Raw genomic sequence first — 15,656 nt, 5'->3', positions numbered from 1 at the left:
AACACCCAAGGTACTTCCACAGGCAGATGAGAAGCAGAGTGGGACAAAGAATCAGTGGGCAAGGAGGAACTGGGGCTGGAACTAATCAGGCAAGGAGACTAAGAATGCAAACTACTAAAGGTGAACAGACAGAGAGGATAGGGTAAAAGGGGTAGGAGGTGAAAGGAGAAGGCAGATTTGTGGAAAAGGTATGACCTACAATTTTCCAGACAAGCCCAAAAATTTTGGGAGGCCAGAGGCAGGGTCTGAGACTGTGGGGCTCAAGTCAGTGGGAAGACCAGAGCAGGAGTGAAACACTAGGAACAGCTACTGGGGAGGAACAGGAGGTCTGAAGGGTAGAATGCTAGGACTTCTTTGTCAAGAGAGTAGGATTAAAATGAAATGCCTGAGAAGCAGAAACTGGGACTGAGAATGAAAATGGATGTGGAGTAAGAAGCTTTGGATGGAAAAAGACAGGATTAGGACAAGGACTGCCTAGAAAGAGGGAATAAAAGGGACAAGGAGCGTGTATCCCCCAAGACCACTGCATCCTTCCAGTGTCTGGCTCAGAATCCATGTTTTCAAGTCTCACCATTCCACAGCTGCCTGGCAAACATCTGTGAAATCCACTGATTGTGTCCCATTTCCTCTCTGTAAGGATCTATACAGAGGATGACAACCCAGCATTGCTATCCGTTATTCCATGAGGGCATGAGGCAGAGTTCTCTGCAGTGGGTCTAAAGGTTATAAAGCCGTTGATATATCAACATAACACAAAATCTTAATTTCAGTTGACTTTAAAACCTTTGTAACGTCCTTTTAACGTAACTGCGTATACGATATACACACAGGGGTAATTACTCAGAGTTGAAATTTGACCATCTGTAGTGTGAAATGAAACATCTGCTTTACAGCAACGGTACATGACATTTTAGAACAGCAAGAGAGGATTATGGAATCTGGGCAGAGCCACAGGAGGAGTTAAGATAGCAATCTATAATCCTGCAAACTGGAACTTGACCAAGGATGTCAGAAGTTACCACTCCCTTGCAGAAGCTGTTGCGCAATCTGTAACAGCTATGAAATGCAACCCACATTAGTGTAAAGGAAATCCAGAATTAATGCCCTTAACATTCAAAAATTATTACCAACTTACAGGTAACTTTTCAAAGTATTTTACGATTTTGCTTATCATTCTACTGACAGCATGACTCTAGAGTCATGCCTATGCCTCAGAGACACAAGTTGCCAGTAGAATAATTAATTATGTAGTTATCCTAGCTGCTCATAGTGCAGGACCATGCAGCCACACACTCTAGGGATTTTAACGGCACTCCACCTAGATGCAGCGTTCTGCACAAACATGTTAATTCTGAAGCCGAGATCTAGATCTGCCACTGAATAGTGGCAAGTATCATCAAAGTAATGTATCCCTTCTGGCAAAAGTGTTCTGGCAGCCCCAAAAGCAAATACAAAGCAAATTACAGACGAAACAAAACAATACTATAAAGACACATACTCCAGGCAGGCTATACTGGCTCACTGCATTTAAAGGGATACTGCCCAATACAGTTTTTTAAAGTTTGTTTCAAAAAAGGTATTTTTGAGATGAGCAGAAACTTGATATAGCTTTAAAACAGATCAACCATTTTTAAAAAACGTGAACGTTGTCTCTGTTTGAAGCCCAAGTGACTGAGTTACCGTGTAAGTAAGACCAGCCTGTTACAGAAGATCAAAAATGACCACTCTGAGGTGACTGTCTGATTTCAGAGAAATGGAAAAAGCAAACATGCAAGATAAACAGTAAATTCAATTTTCAGTTAAGAATTTCTGCAACACAGTAATTGTTAAGTGACAGTGTCCCTTTAATTAAGCATTATTTTGCTTTTCTTAAAGCCACTATTAGTGATGGGATTTTGATGGGATTGCTGTCTCTAAAGAGGCATTAGGATGAGAAGCAGGAGGAGGGAAAAGGTATAGTGGAAATAGCATTGAACAGGGATAAGGGTCTGTTAAGTGTAATTCAGCATTAACCCTTTTACAGCTCCTACTCTATGCACATAATGAGTATGGGCCAGCCCTGACGGATGTAACTAGAAAGAGGGTTTTGAAGCTTCTCTGCAAGATACCCCAGGAAAGAATGCCAGAGGGACTGAACAGTGAACGAAGCACAGGGCTAGTGGAGAACTACCAGATCAGAATCAGCACAGGGGAACTGGGAAACAAATTAGGTTTACTAAGGAGAAAAGTCTTTTGAAGTTTGTACTTTGGTGGGTATTAACTCAAGTGGATGTTCTTCAAGAAAAGCCTGTCGTGCCAGGACAATTCCCAACAGACAGCTACAGGCAGATACTACGTGGGACAGCCTCCCCCAGGAGGAGGAGAAAAAACGACAGTTAAAAGCCTGGGCAAGATTATGTTTGAAGGATCAAAGGCAAAACACAATGACAGCAGGGAAGACTTCTAGTAATGTGCCTTGGATCAGGCTTAGAACGTGTGGACTTTCACTCCGCAGAGCTGGACTGTAATGCACTCCCTCCACAAAAACACAGCTTAGATCAAGTAGCTTTATACTTTGAAAGACAAATGAAATGAGACCCTCGTGACAAGGCAGCCATGCAGAGTTTGCTTTCTCTTGGATTTGCTAACAGATGCGTTCATTTCACATGAATAGATTGCGGGTGATTAAAGTAGCCAAGGGAATTTTAATTTACAAGATGGGCAAATGCTAAACAAATGCCATTTGCAATCCAAAAGTTATTGACCTATAAGGGATTCAGGAAGTAACATTAATTAAAGAAATGAAGAATCACGGTACAGAGTGATGACCAGATTATAACTGCTAAGTAAAAAAAGAGCTAAGGTAGTATGTCTTTAGCACTAAATGGGATATTAAGAAAAATAACATAGCAAGAAGTTTATTAGCTGTGTAATGATACAAACTGGGCTGACTGGAAATTCAGGAACAGCAGATTCCACCAAAAATGACTGGAACTCATAGCAGTAGATTCTTTCCTAACCTTACAGTAAGACAAAACAAGAAAGAAGAAGTATCTGTCGTCATCTACAAGTGCTTCCATAGTCCCCTGAGGGAACATTTTGGTTTTGTTAGATCATCAGCAAGCTCTGGCTTTTCTGGAATAAGCAATCAAGCCTCGGAAGGGCAACAGGGAGGCAATGACATGACTACTTCTTTACAGTAATGTCAGTTCTTGGGGAGCAAGTCAGTTCTGCTGTCCCCTTCACATCAAAATATTTTCCTAAAGAGGATTTCAGTGGTAGAGCTGGACTTTGCAAAGAAGAAGCAAAAAACCAGAACGACCTTCCGCTCCTAGCAGGGAAGGTGGCTAGAGTGAAAATAGTAAGTAAATTTTGAAATAATAAGCACTTGTGGAAAATAGAAGAGGGAGCCTCACACATGGTTTGTGGAGCATGCCAGGATCTCCTCTTCCTGAGCTGGAAAAGGGGTTCTGCTACAGCCAGTCATGTGCAAGGGCTGTTTCTTCTTGTTTGTGAGCCAAGGATAGGAGAAGTAGGTGAAGGGAGGGGTGGGGAGGAGTGTCAGCAGGGTTAGTGTCAGCAGGAGGTTCAGCCATACATACCACCCAGATGCAAGTCGATGAGGTCACTGTAATAAGACTCTCCCCAATAGTCTACAACAAGGAATTGGTGAAGACAGTTATTGAATCAGATACCCACCCTAGCCCCACACAATCAAAGCAACGTCTGAAAAAAAGACATAGACAGAAACAAAAACAAAAGGCAAACAAGAAACATGCAGCTACACACATAGGCGCGTGCGCACACACAGAGACACACATATATATAAATTATGTCTCTCTTTCTCTGTATATATACATATATGTAAAAACACACAAATATATCACAAACATATATATTGGGAAGATGAGGAGAAAGTTCCCAGCAGACAGGCAAGGACTTCCAAGGGGAAAAAAATAATCAAGAAGTCTACACAGAGACACTTCACCTATTTCAGTCTGCACCGGTACCTGACACTAACGTCTTTCCTGTTCTTGCTGAGAAAAGCAGAACTAATCTTGTTGCTGTCACACTGAGCAATATGTCAGAAGGAAACAGCGTAATTTCTTAGGTCAGCTGCAGGAAAGGTGCAAGGGTGATTTCTCGGGAGGCGAGTGAGTGGAGGATGCGTGTGCACAGCACATGGGTGGAAGGCACTGACGGCTGACACAAATGGCAAACGCCTGAGTGTAGAAAGACGGGTACATGTGTTTCTGCTAATGCAGTATCTATGCCAGGGAAGAACCTGAGCAGGAGGTATGTGGAACAGGAACGTGTATGTTCACAGCTGCTAGAGACAGGTACACCACGAGTCTAGCACCCGTTTCTTTGGGGAAGAGACAGATGGGAGTACTGAGAGCACTATTTCTCACTACATATGATTCACTTGATGTAAAGAGGTGGTTCTTAAATTTTTCAGTATTGACCATCTTCCCAGCTCTTAAAAATGACTATCAAACTATATGCTAAAGGAGGACAAGGGAGAAAAAACAGAAGTTCCAGATATTTCTGATTTGATGATCTCAAAGGTCTTTTCCAACCTAATGATTCTATGATCCTATATTTTTAAGTTAATAATTGAAAAAAATGAAAAATCCACACAGGAAATCAAAGCCATAAGCATGTCCAAACAGGCGAATGCACTATAATACAAAGTACTGTTACATTAATTGCAATACCATTCAAGGTATCTCTTGGGACACTGCAGAAAAATGGGAGAATTCTTCATTGAGATCATCCTACTTTACCTTTGCAGTGAAATACCATGATGCAAAAGAAAGGGGGTGAGGGGGGAAGGGAAAAAAAAGGATGACAAAAGCTTAGACCACCTGTACATGACAAACTTGCCACCCAAAATAGAGCTTACATCATCACTTGAAATACAGCTTACATTCCAAATCATTGATTCTTGCTATGAATGCAGCTATCAAAGGCTGAGATTTTCAAAGATAATCACAGCAAACATATTAAGGCAATTAAGTAATCATAGGGTGTGAGATCATTTTCTGAATCAGAAACTAAACATTAGATTCAGCATTCAGCTTTTAGAAGAACAAAAGACCAACTGTGCCATGCTTGACGCTGAGCCAATTCAAAAAAGGAAAAGACAAGGAGGTAGCCAAGAAGGTGCAATTATTTTGTCAAAATTAAGTCGACAATGACCTCCAAAATGTTTCCAAGTCTGATGAGCTGAATAGCTAGCATCATCATATAAATATTTCAACTCGACAACTTTCAAATAATGAGTGAAATTCTTGGAAAGAGTACTGAGCTGTCTGTCTGTACCTGCTGCTGTCACCTCTCAGGAAGACACCATCAGGGCATTACTGTGAAGCATTTATCAACAGTCTCCTCAGTACAAGTCATTTGGCAAGAACATATTAAGGATAATGCAAAATGTATGGAAACTGAAACAAAATTATTCCAAGTAAAAAAATTCTTACTGATAGTACTGGTTTTGTTATTACCAGTCCAACTGAAAAATACATTTTTCTAAAAATGCAAAGAGGTCCAGAGGTCAGGGATCAGAGGAATTAAAGTTAATGAAAGACCTCTACAAAAGGAAAATTTGAAATTCTTCACAGACAGGAGAGATGACTAACAGGCAACATGCTAAAAGATGATAACTGACATACAGAAGTAGTTCAAATGGTCTTGTCTATCTTTTTCTACAATAGAAGAAGAAAAGAATCATCACAAAACACAGAATTCTGTTTCTTCTGTCAGGATTTTCAAATATGTAGTATTAGGAAACTACTACTAACACTATCTAAAACTTCGTATTTAAATGCCTAAGTCAGTGAGTGATTTGGTCTTTCCCTTCAGAGAGAGAAGCTAAATAAACCACTCATTACAGAGCTTAATATGTTCTCCTTGAACAGTTAATACTGGCCGCTGTCTATGGGACAGCCATTACTTTGATCCAGCACTGCAATCCTCTACTTACATGGACAGGGTACGTGCACAGGAGGCATATCTCCCACCCTCCCCTATTTCTTCCCCTTGTACAGGCTTAATAATAAAAAGGAAAGAGTTAGGGGTTTTTTTTCAGATGACAACACAAGGTTATATACTGCACTTCCCTTTTTAAACTTTTGTTCACATGGTTTCATTAGGGGAGAGATCGATCAGGGACAAAAGCATGATTCCACACCTTTACACAATGGTACCTGCTGAATGCAATGGTCACTGTTAGGTCACTATCTTAGGCAATGCAGATGACAAGAAAATTATACTGTTCACCTGAGTAATTAATGGCTATTGGAGGCAGAAATTAATTGTATTTATGGAATGTGATGCCACAGATTTTAAAAAGTAGAAATTCAGTCATTTTATTGCAAACTTATATAAAATGTCCACACAAGAGTGGCTAGGAGGCAAAGCATGGAATTAATTTATAATCTTGTGTTTCAGTCAGGTTCTAACACAGGTTAGAACATGCTTTGCCCCCTCGGCAGAACGTGTTTCTTATTAATCCCCAGAAATAACTGGAAGAGTTGAGGCTGGTGAATTCTTTATGACAGAGTTAAGCTTCTGTAGCCATAATGTATGATCTGACGACAGAAACGTGGCAAGAGCAAATACCCTAGAGAATTTCTGAAGAAAGGAGATTAATTTTGCAAAGAGTGACCTACAATTCTGTAATTCTGCTAGGAAATTCACAAATACACAAGCTCATCTAAGACTCCTTCCATTTTGGGACAACATTTGGTAGAAGTTATACAAGAGTTTAATTCTGCAGTCTTCCATATAAAATAGCAATTCTTACTCTCGGTCACGTTCTGCCCTCTCTGAACATTTCTTAGGCATTCTTCTATCATTTTTCAATGAGAGAGCATTCTGTCATGAAGAATGTTCTCTCAGCTACTAAGATTTCCCACTTGTGCTGACATGTCTTACATAAAGGTCATTTAGCAGCTGAGTAATCAAGACAGATTAAAAGAAGAAAAAGGAAAAGAACAATTAGAAATAAGAGAGGTGGTTTTAGTAAGTGTGGTAACTGGCAGGCCAGAGAACACAATGGGGCTAACACAGAAATACACAGCATAAGGAAGGAGGCACCACCGCAAAGAAAGTTTTTGCACAAGGCTGTTTTTTTGAACCCACAGTGAAAAAGCCAGTCAGATCACAAAACTATTCAAGTCCCAGATTGTTCTCCACACTTCTGTACCTATTTGCTTTGGTAACCACTCAGTCCTGCTGCTTTGGCACATCCTTATGAAGCGTCAAACACACTGAATCCCACCAATTGCTACTTGGCCAGGAAGTCACAACAGACTTTTCCTCTGGTGAACCTTCACTGCTTAACTTCCATCTTCACAGGCATAGTGGTGGCTCTTCAATCCAAGCAACAAGCCAAAACATTTTTCCAACACCTGTTCCAATATTACCATTTCTGATCTCTGGCCCTTGTAATCAGGCACATAATCCGGGACCTGTCAGGTACACACACACTGCATTTGCCTGTTGGATATCTGACTCCTTGCAATCGAGGACTCTTCAAATCATTACACTATTACCAGCATTATCTGAACCAAGTACTCCTACACTCATATGCTTGCCAGATCAGATGATACTGATTTAATTTAAAGTACACATAAAATTCCTTTAACAGCTTGACATGGATACTTTTGAGTACACGTGTGCATTTCTGCTCTGCACAATTTTGTCAGAAGTAGCCAGTGTGCTGGGCTGTGCAGTGAGGAGGATGTTCTGTGATGGTCCCTTGTAAGGGCACTACCTTGATAGTCCAACACAATAGAGAAAGCACACACAATTTCACAATTACTTCCATAACGTATAAACAGGTTTTTCTTATGGTGACAGCTTTATGTGAATTGCAGCTAGGTAACCCCTGCAATTTTCTAGCTGTAATATCCAGTGACATGCAAAACAGTCAGGCAGCCATTATTAATACTTGGAGAATTACCTCCTAAGCCTTAGGCAAAGACAAGTGAACTGAGTCTCTGCCAACAGGGAAGTCCCAGAATTAGAAGCAGCACAGGAAAAACAAGGCCACAAAAAGATAGTAGAAAAGGGAGAATGGATTCACATTGGACTCTAGGCTGTAATGGTCCAATTGTCTCTAAAACCCAAGCAGCTATGGACTACTGCACAAGCACTTGGTAATAAAACATTAAAAAGCAAACCAAGTTCTGATGGATACCTGCTTCTCCCCGGAGGGCCTTCTCCACAGCAACCCCTCTCTCCTCAAGTTGCCTCTGCTTCTCTTCCACTTGTTCAAGCTGCCGCTGGATGATCTGTTCAGAGAAGAACGGAGCAGAACCTCACCAACAGCAATTCTGCTGTCTGCAGTCGCTCCTAAGTGACTTCAGTCAAATTAACCTTTTCAAAAACAAGTATTTGTATTCAACAATACACTGCTCCAAAAGCTAACTGCTTCTAAAGCTGGCATCAGAGTCCCTCCAGTGACAACATCCTCCCCACCCCATTGCACCCTATCTCTTAATTTTGCAAACACCTTGATACTCACTTATTTGCTGCAACTCCAATCACCTTCCTAAACGCTGAAATGAAAGGTGATGCTATTCAGTCAGCTGAGCCCCTGCCTTGAGTTTTAAACAAATCCCATCATCTATAGATGATGCCAGCAGTTTTCCAGCAGATTTTCTGGTAATTACAGGTTAATTTGGTAACACTTCACTCAGCAGCATAATCTAACAAAGCAATGACAGGTGCAGCTTCATCAGGTATTATCTGACTACCACTGTTCCATTCAGCGCATGATGCTTCAACTCCTCTCCAGCTAGAAAGGTGTTATGGTCATTTTTCTTCACTGTAAAACTATCATGATAGGTTTCAGCCATTCTTCCCAGTCTATAAGAAATCTGAAAGAGGGAGTAGGAGCAGGGACACTCATGTAAAAATAGAGGGAAATTCCGTCTCTGGATCCTCTTCCGACACACTCAAAGGAATGTCGGGATCATGGTGCTTCCACACAGAGTTAACTGTCTGCCATAACAAGACGACTGTGAGACACTACCTGAGCTCTGTGTAACCTCTTTAGCTCTTCCTGCTTGGCTTGCCTACGGGCAGCTTTCTGCACTCGCCGGGTCAGCTTGGCATTCAGTTCCTCTTCTGTGTAGGCTCTCTGAAGGAAGGAAAAACAGGAGCAGATTTTATTTGCATGCTCAGAGGTATGGGAGGAGGGAGGACCATTTTTCTTCCAAAAATCTCAGAAGGGAGGTGTTCTGTCTTTGTCATGGCTGTGTCAAAAGTCAAGCTTCTGTAGGCAAAGGTGTTCACAGTGCAGTGAGCAACAATTTCAGGGTCAAATCAGGAGTGAAGAAGCATATACGCCAACTGCAAAGCTGTGATTTTATATAACACCCCACCCCATTCTTCCACTGCTATATGAAACCTCTTCCCAAAGATCAAATCAATTTTTATGCTGTTTCTCAATAGATTTAGCCAAATGGATTTAGTTAAATCCGTGAGTACCATATAGAGGGGTCACCTTGATTTAATTTTAAAAGAGGGCAAAGGTACATCTACATGAACAGTTACAGCAGTATAAGCTAACAAATTATTATAGACTAGTGTAGTTGTATTGATATTCCCATCTCACTATTTTATTCTCAAGCAAGAACATCCATAGTTGGGAGTTATACTGGTATAATTGGTAATGACTAACTGTGTATATTTGTGCAACTTTTCTATGAATCAAGAAGGCAAAAAGACACTTGAAAGCAGAATGACATTCTGGTGTGAGATGGGATTTCCCATCTCAAGAGCAACTCCATAAAACTGGCTGGTGTAAAACAGAGCAAACACCAGCTTTTCTAGAATTAGAATATTACAACACCAGAAGCCATCCAAAAGGAGAAAGGCTATGTTTATTGAAACAGAAAGGTACTTCCTCTTCTTTTCTCTCGGTGACACTAGTTTAAAAATGTTTTTAACATTACTGAAATGGGGTTTAGTATCTTACCAGGTATACTAGTTGGGTGTGTTGTAGTCTAGGAGGGCTTCCTCTCATAGACTTAAAAACATCAGAGAAACTTCACTCTCCATTAAATGAACTACAGTGAAGAAAAGAACTCTTTTCCCACATAGATGTATGTAAGCTTTAAGGGACAGCTGTAAACAGATGTCTTCCACTTCTGGAAAGAGATCTTCCCCATGGACAGTCAACTTTAAGGACGAAATATTAAGACCGACCACCCTGAAATTTGCCTTATCTAGTTATTGCACTGTCACATTGGTTAATCTACCTCTGGTTCACTGCTCTCAGTGAAAAGAGTTTAAGGTAGGATTGCAGCTCTGTTAAAAATCCCTCAGATATGTGGTTAACAAGCATCACCATTAAAGCTCCAAGAATTTAACACTTGACTGTTTCTTTCTTTTTTTAAAACGTAAAATCCACAACAATACCCAAACCAGAAGGTAAAGTTATAGAGGCTGTGATTTTCCTATCCCACATAATACTGTTGTGACTGTGAAGACAGGGCAATAATAATTTCATTCCTGAAACAGAAAGGCAACTTCTGTCTTGATTTTAGCTTGATACAGAGTTTCATTAAGATTTCAGTGAACTCAACAATTTTGAAGGACATTGATTAAAGTGTGATGATTCACTTGAACTCATATTCTAAGTATTAAAAAAAACGATACGCACACATATTTAATTGCCTTGAAAACCAATTTGTTCTGAAGCTCAAAGATCATCCGTATCACTCTGTACAGTGGTGTAGTGCTGTGCACTGAGAACTGCATGCATTCTAACCAGACAGACAATTTGGAGCTTAATGCATTTTTGGTAGACAACCCTACAAAGAATTTGCTGCCCATGTCTGCTAACATCTCACGCATGCACAGTCAATGTTTGTGATGTTAGTGCACATGTGATGGGTAGCTATGGATTCAATGGGTTAATATAGGGGCATGCAATGCAACAATGGCCAACTAGTGGGAATGGAGACACTACCTTTGACGAATATGATCTCTTGAATGCCAAGGCGTGTGGTACATAGATCGACTTTAAAGGGGGAATGGTAAAGGGAAAAAAAATAAAAAAAAAAAAACGTACAAAATGAAGCAAAATCAGTTCAACATTGAAAACAGATGCACAGTAATAAAACAAAGCTGTTTTTACATGAAACAAAATTGTGCAAATGCTGAACGTGGCCCAGACTGATGAAGCACAATGGAACTTGTGTCCGCAAAATCAAGTTTCTAGCACCCTCCTGAAGGCAATTACCTTTGGCAGTCTCCCTGAGATGCAGTCAGCTTGGAAACATCTTTTTCTAGAGGAATTATCTGGCTTATATCTGTCTATGGTTTTAATGTCCACTGAGCAAGTATGCATGCATGGACACACAAAATTTTGGCTTAAGATTTGGAATAATGGCTTATGCTGAGGCCTGTTCGGTCTGAACCAGCTCAGCCAACCATGTATTACTCTGCCACACAACTCTCCATTTTACTATCCGCTTTACAACCTCTCCTAGGAGTCATGTTTATTTCATGGTTTTAAATTATCTCTACTTCATATAAATTATCATTTGTATTTAACTAACATTGTAAGTCTTCCTCACTGGTTTGTGACAGGAGAAACACCAGATGGGCTCAGAGCGGGTTGTGTCCTGCAGTAACGGAATCTCCTTGTCTCTCAACAGAGAGCCTGAGGAGCTAAAATTAGGGGGAGGAGGGTAAATCCCTATCTTTTCTACCCAAGGACATTCTACATTACCCTGTCCCCAAAAATAAGGCAAGTAAACCACTTAGTGTTTGTAAGAGAGGGAAATTTCCCTTGTGTCATGAAGTACAGATGGCACTGTGCCATTCTGGGCAAACAGCCAGCATTTTGCTTTTTCACATTCAATTAACTAAAAACAGTCACAAATGAAAAGCCATAGAAAACTTCACAACGTATGCAAACTCCAGTAAAAAGCAAGCTACCTGCAGTAGTAAAACACACATCTGATCACAATACCACAATTCTACAGGAACAACGACAAACACACAATGACACACACCTATAAACAGGAGACCCACGAGGCATTTACATTACAAATTCTTTACAAGATGCTTCTCTTGAAAGACACTACATTAAACAACACTGAAATAATTCACTGCTGATGACAAAGAACAGGCTAAACAGAGCAAGCTGTCTGGGAAACAAGCTCACTACAATTACCAGAAAAGCAGTACAAGCAGAATTTCAGTTTAGAGAAGGGGTTCATGTAAAAGTTATGGCACACAGGAAGTCAACTCTTACCCATAGTAAGTAGCAGGCAGTTTGTAACTTAAAAAAATATAACCCCACCCCAAATCAGTACAAAGCCAGTTTTGTCAGTCTCGAAGTTCAGTTACATTTCTTTTGATAGCAAGGTATTGCAGTGTTTGCATGTACGTTTTACATCCTTGGACAGGATGCAATAAAACTAGGTAAGTGGAGTTCTCAGATTTGTTTCCTCTAAAGAAATTAATTTTCAAAAGTACTCTTTAGAAAATAGGCAGATGCTGAGCAAAGAAATTCTTCGTGTAACTTCAGCAACAGTAAACAGGAGAAAATGAAACACCATCACCATTACCCTTGGCAGGGCTGGTGAGGTATTTTCAGTATTAGGATCCAGGCATCTGCCACTGTCACATACCTGCTCCAGTGCTTAGTGATGAGATTTTTTTCCTGCAGAATCCATTTTAAATCAAAGTAGCTCAGCACAGGAAAAAAAGGTGACCATCAAGGCATACTGAAGTTTGAAAGCAAGCACGGACCTCACTGAAGCCCTGCTTCCTCCTGAAGGAGCTTACAAAGCAGAACCATAACTCTGTAACTCTTATCTGAACCCCCTGTATTGCAATCTGTCCTCTGCTAGACACAGGTACCTCATTCTTTTGCATCTCTTGGAAAATGCAGAATTTCTCATGAAACGCCTTGAGTGCATGCAAGGAAGAATGGAAGGGGGAGAGAAAAAAGGGAATAAAATAAAAACAAAATAATCTTCCTCTTAGAAGAGATCTAGATCAACTAGAAAGAGAGATTAAGAGAGAAGTAAGTAAATGCAGAAAATTCCTACTTATTTCATCAGGTCCTTCCACCAGCCTTAAATTCTTTAGTTATTCTAATTCATTCTACTATCTATATATAGAAAGCACTTCCTATGACACTTCAATCTGCAGTACTTCCACAGCTTTGCCACCTGAGCCAAGTATCAACTAGATCCTGCCATTTGAGACTGATTTGTGCACACTGGGTGACAAGTTTAAGACAGAAGGCACAGACCACTGGGTCTGTGACACTGCTCTCTCAGATGCTCTTCTCTTCCTGATTTTTTTTTAACAATCTGAACCAGGCACCACCCGTAAGGGACAGGGGGAACACACTTTTCATTCTTCAGTACCAGAAAGGCTTTAGTGTTCTGTAGGGTCAGTTAAATCTACTTATTCCTCCAAACCTTGCAAATTTTGTCTGTCAGAGCCTGGAAATTCTTAGGAATGAAAGAAGGGCTCTTCCCCATTACTATGATTGTGCAGTTCCTCACATCTTTCACTCATTTTTGCATTAATAATGCCATCCTAAAATTTAATTAGTTTAAAAGCAACTAAATTTGGCACTTTGCTTTCACCGTTTATTTTCCACATACAAATATGTGCAAGTAAACTAAATCTATTTTTCCCTCTGAGCTTTTATGGACACCCGCTGGTGTCTCTTTCCTCCTCAGTAATTTCCTTAAAGTACCACTTAAAGTGAAACTATGTCAGCTAGAAAGCCGTTGGTATGTCTTACAATATGACATTATAGCATTAGCTACAGAAGGTTGGTCAGGAACAAGAAACAGCTCTTTCAGAATAAGTAAGAGTTCACACCAGACCACACTGGAACAAGAACACCAGGCCAAGACCAACCCCTATATACTGGCATTTCATAGGGCTCACTACTATGTATTTTGGCTTCACGGTTGTTATCTACATACACAGACATACAGAAATACTCGGCAATGGACTCAATGATCTTAAAGGCCTTTTCCAACCTAAATGATTATGTGATTCTAAGTCCTCAAAGAAAACAGGGTCAAAATGGGAAAGAGCTGATGGCTCATCTTTTCTCTAAAAAGAGAAGATACTAATTCAGACTGGGCACATTCTCTTCCCCCACAAAAAATAAGCAAACTTGCATGAGTTGCAAAACTGCAGCCTGTAGCTTACCTGTTAGCTGATGATCTATCTTGACTATGTTAATGATATATGCAGAAGTACATTCCTGTCTGTAGTTTGCTAGGAACTCTACCATTTCAATGTATCAAAGAGGCTGGTAAAACAATATCCTAGGGTCAGAACCTTACAAAAAGTGAGAACTATCTCACTTATCTTTTTGCAGTAACATTAGAGCCTGTGAAATTTACTCTTCTGACATTAAATGTCTGTTTTGTGTAGATCACTGGCATGCTCGTAACATGGACAAAATTCACTGTTCTGACTGTGATATGTGTTGTGAAGTAATGTCATAGTGACACAACAGATCCTTCATATAGTAACAGTGGGGAGCAGCTTGCAATTGTGAAACCAACTTATTTTAGGCAGAACAGTCAGCCAAATTACAGGAAAGCCTGTTCCACAGAAGAAACAGTTAAGTACAACATAACTAATCATACACGTTTCTGATGTGGTTCTCTGAGTTTCTGATGTGGTTCTCTGAGCCTGTGATTTGCGTGTTGCTAGTTCCATCTAAAATGCATTTCCCATCTGCCTACCTCTCGCTTGGATTTCTGGGAGGAGCGTTCCAGAATATCATCACTGGAGAGGTCGGAGTCCTCTGAGAAACTCAGGTGTTGACGGAGCTGCAAATCTGAAAAGCCAGGAATAAAAAGGGAAAGTTAGAGAAGTGGTAACTACTCTTCCTGTAAACATTTCAGAAGTCAGTTGTGTTTGACTGAGCTTCAAAAATACTTAGTCCTTTTATGCCAGTCTCAGTTGCTTTGCCTGGGATTGGAGTGATCAGGGAAGCACCGCTCCACAAAATGATCAATATTAGTTAGAAGCGTCATTCTAAGAGAGCATCATTTTCTGCAAATCCTGTTAAAAATAATGGTCATGAGTCTCCCTTTGTACTTTATCAATGCTCTTAAGATAGATGCAGCACTTGGACGACAGCAGCTGGCACCATTTTAGCTATTTGTACAAGGCCACAGGAATGTAACATGTTCACTTCAATCATTGAAGGTGAACTTATTTACTGTATCGTAAGTTGCCATTAATCATCTTCGCCTGCACCTGACAGCACGGGAGAGATTTACATGAGGCTGCAGAATCCCCACTTCATAGATCAGCAGTTGCCATACCACTGAGAACACACGAGTAACTGCATCTCTGCAGTCTTCAGCATCCATGGAACCAGGGTGAAAGAAAGAGAACAGACCACCCAAGGAAAGAAAAGATGAGGACCAGATGTAAAATAGAGATTAAATGTCACAAACAACTGATTCCAGCAAACAGTGCTTATTTCTCAAACCAGTCTAAGGCACAAAACAGATGTGCCTTGTACATACCGAGAGTGAAGTTTTTATTTAAGGATCTATTATTTTCAGTGGCATATCAAATGATTCTATCAATACACAAACAGTTGCTAGCACTTATCCTGATCAGCCCATTTGACACTGGGGAGCAGTGTCATC

The 15,656-nt window shown here is 40.4% G+C and overlaps 1 protein-coding gene across 1 annotated transcript in view; it reads right to left on the bottom strand.

The window, feature by feature from the left end:
* Nucleotides 1-15,656, bottom strand: part of MICAL3 (microtubule associated monooxygenase, calponin and LIM domain containing 3) — a 186,173-nt gene that overhangs the window by 14,510 nt on the left and 156,007 nt on the right. Inside the window, exons 36-41 of the mRNA XM_080391492.1 lie at nt 14,736-14,830; nt 12,871-12,918; nt 10,967-11,017; nt 9,023-9,130; nt 8,186-8,279; nt 3,582-3,632 (exon numbers count right to left, since the gene is read on the bottom strand). Coding sequence (XP_080247618.1) covers nt 3,582-3,632; nt 8,186-8,279; nt 9,023-9,130; nt 10,967-11,017; nt 12,871-12,918; nt 14,736-14,830 — 447 coding nt within the window. The remainder of the gene's footprint in view (nt 1-3,581; nt 3,633-8,185; nt 8,280-9,022; nt 9,131-10,966; nt 11,018-12,870; nt 12,919-14,735; nt 14,831-15,656) is intronic.

The sequence above is a fragment of the Falco punctatus genome (genome assembly GCF_963210335.1).
Source record: "Falco punctatus genome assembly, chromosome: 6".
NCBI lineage: Eukaryota > Metazoa > Chordata > Aves > Falconiformes > Falconidae > Falco > Falco punctatus.
Note: the sequence above shows the minus strand (reverse complement) of the source record. Positions and strands in the feature narration are given on the sequence as shown.